The 2,385-nt window shown below is 48.2% G+C and overlaps 1 protein-coding gene across 1 annotated transcript; it reads left to right on the forward strand.

Annotated features, from left to right (window-relative positions):
- The first annotated feature begins 688 nt into the window (after window positions 1-688).
- LOC147901191 (aspartyl protease family protein 2-like) lies at window positions 689-2,161 on the forward strand. Its single transcript, XM_087376446.1, has one exon. It carries the CDS (start codon window positions 689-691, stop codon window positions 2,159-2,161), a length of 1,473 nt encoding a protein of 490 aa, XP_087232572.1.
- Window positions 2,162-2,385: the final 224 nt, after the last annotated feature.

A 2,385-nucleotide genomic window follows, 5' to 3' on the forward strand; every position in this document is an offset into this window, starting at 1 on the left:
TTTTTTTTTTCCTCTAGTTAAAGTTAGTACCAGAACTCATGGAGAACTCTTTCAGGGGCACCTCAAGAGTGGACTCCCTGTATCATCCTTGAGGCTGCAAACGGTTCTTTGAGCTGGGAGTGGAAGCTCTTTTGCCTGTCCACTCTTTTCCAGTCCATTCATAGAGCGAAGCATCGAAGCTGCATGCTTCTGATCATAAGCGAACCGGACGCTGGCTGATTCACTAAAATCAAAGCGCCCACGTGAAGCGCCGTAGTTCTCTTGTGGAATCGACACGGTTGGTGCACAATCAGAAGCGCTTCGTCCTAGAGACTAGCCGTGGTAGCAAGGAACTGCCATTCATGGAGCAAGAGTTCTTATAGAATTGATCAGTTGGGCTCAAACTAACGCAGGCGAACGGTGGAGCTGGTTTGGTAGTTCAAGGAAGGCAGATCTACGCACTTTGGGAAAAAAAGAGCGGAGGCACCTTGATCTGTACTATCGAACTATCATGCTCTTTTTTACTTCAGACACTCTTTGTCAAGTCCTCGTAAAATCCTGCAAGGATTCATGCTTAGTCATTTTTTGGTTTGCCTTTATCCACTATCTCGAAGCAGCTTCATCAAAGTAGACTTCCCTCATATCAGCCTTCCCGATAGAGCAACTTATCTCTGCTGCTGCAGGACCCGTTGTTGAGAAATTGCATATCATGGCTTTCAATTCTTTCACTTCCGTAATTACCTATGCGCTTCTGGTCATGCAGCTTCTTTTCTGTAGAGTTCACAGTATTAATCTACTGGCTATGAAAGCGTCCACATACTACTTTTCGGAATGCAACGATTCTTTTCATGGCAGACCATTGATGAGCACGACTGGCTCGGAATTTGCAACTCGTGTTGGCCTCGTACACACTCATGGCCCGTGCTCTCCTCTCCGATCCAAGCAGAAGCCGACAGTTCCGCAGATGACCCTCGAAGTGATACGAATGGAAACTCGGCGCAGCCGCTACCTTGAAGCCAAGTGCTTGTTGCGGGGAGATTCCGCAGCGTCGAACTGCTTGTTGGACGATTCTGCAGCAGCAGGCGGCGGCGGGACTGTAGTACCGGTAAGCTCAGCTGGGATCTACCTTATGGAGGTGGAGTTGGGCACTCCAGGGAGCAAGCGCCTGCTCAGCCCTGATACTGGAAGCGATTTATCTTGGACCCAATGCCTTCCCTGCGCGCCGTCACCGAAAGCTTGCTTCGATGGAGAAAGCCCGATCTTCGATCCGTCCACTTCATCTTCTTACAAGCTAGTACCCTGCAGTTCGGGGCTATGTCGACTGCAAGACGGTGGCCAAGGTGACTGCTCCAAAAACGACACTTGCCTGTACAAGATCAAGTACTTGGACAAATCCTTCACTGCGGGGGATGTTGCGACGGATACGCTGGGAGTTGGAAACAAGACACTGAAAAACTTCGCATTTGGGTGCGGCCATGACAACGAAGGATTGCTGGATGGGATGGACGGGCTGCTGGGGATGGGCAGGGGGAGGCTGGCGTTCCCAAGCCAGACGATTTCCACCTTCGGAGGGAGATTCGCGTACTGTTTGCCAACGCCAACAAATCCGGTGGGTTTCATCGAATTCGGCTCAGCAGCAGCAGGCGCAAAGTCGTCGCCGGGAGACGATCGGATTACTACCACTCCTTTGATATTCGATTCGCACGAGCCATCGTTCTACTTTGTGCAGCTGGATTCCATCATAGTGGGCGATGAGGAGATCCAACCTTGGATGTCAGGAATGACAGTAATCGATTCTGGCACCGTGATCACTCGTTTGGGACAATCATTATACACTGAGGTACGCAATTCTTTCCGAGAGGGAGCCCAGCATCTCTCTCGAGCTACTCCCAAGAATCCCATCATCGCCAATCTCTTCGATACCTGCTACAACGTCGGAAATTCAGAAGAGGTGTTAGTTCCATCGGTTGATTTCAAGATGAAGAACGGCATGATCTTCAATCCGCCGGGGGAGAACATCATGGTCCCTGTGGACGACAATGGCACAATATGCTTGGCTATGGCGCCAAGCAAGAGCAGTTTGACGATACTTGGCAGCTATCAGCAACAAGGCTTTCGCTTCACCTTCGATAACTTGATGTCTACACTAAGCATTGAGCCAGACTGCAATGTCTCTAATTAATTACTTTAATAGCTTGCAAAGCCATAAGGGTTTCATTTTTTGGAATATCATTGTATAGATCCATTGCCCTCACTTTTCAATTCCTTTGATGAAGTTAGCAAACCACAAGGACTATGCATTGGTTTTTAAAGAATTACGTAAATAATTTTGATAATTTGCAAAATTGTTAATAAAAATAAACTTAAATTTAGGCCATTGTAGATTGCATGGCTTTCCCCCCATAA

Source organism: Dipteris shenzhenensis, chromosome 6, assembly GCF_047967505.1.
Source record: "Dipteris shenzhenensis isolate YYH24624 ecotype China chromosome 6, Dip_SZ_1.0, whole genome shotgun sequence".
In the NCBI taxonomy this organism is placed as follows: Eukaryota; Viridiplantae; Streptophyta; class Polypodiopsida; order Gleicheniales; family Dipteridaceae; genus Dipteris; species Dipteris shenzhenensis.

Excerpts from the sequence above, each read along its gene's own strand:
- LOC147901191 (XM_087376446.1), top strand. The coding sequence starts at position 689 with ATGGCTTTCAATTCTTTCACTTCCGTAATTACCTATGCGCTTCTGGTC.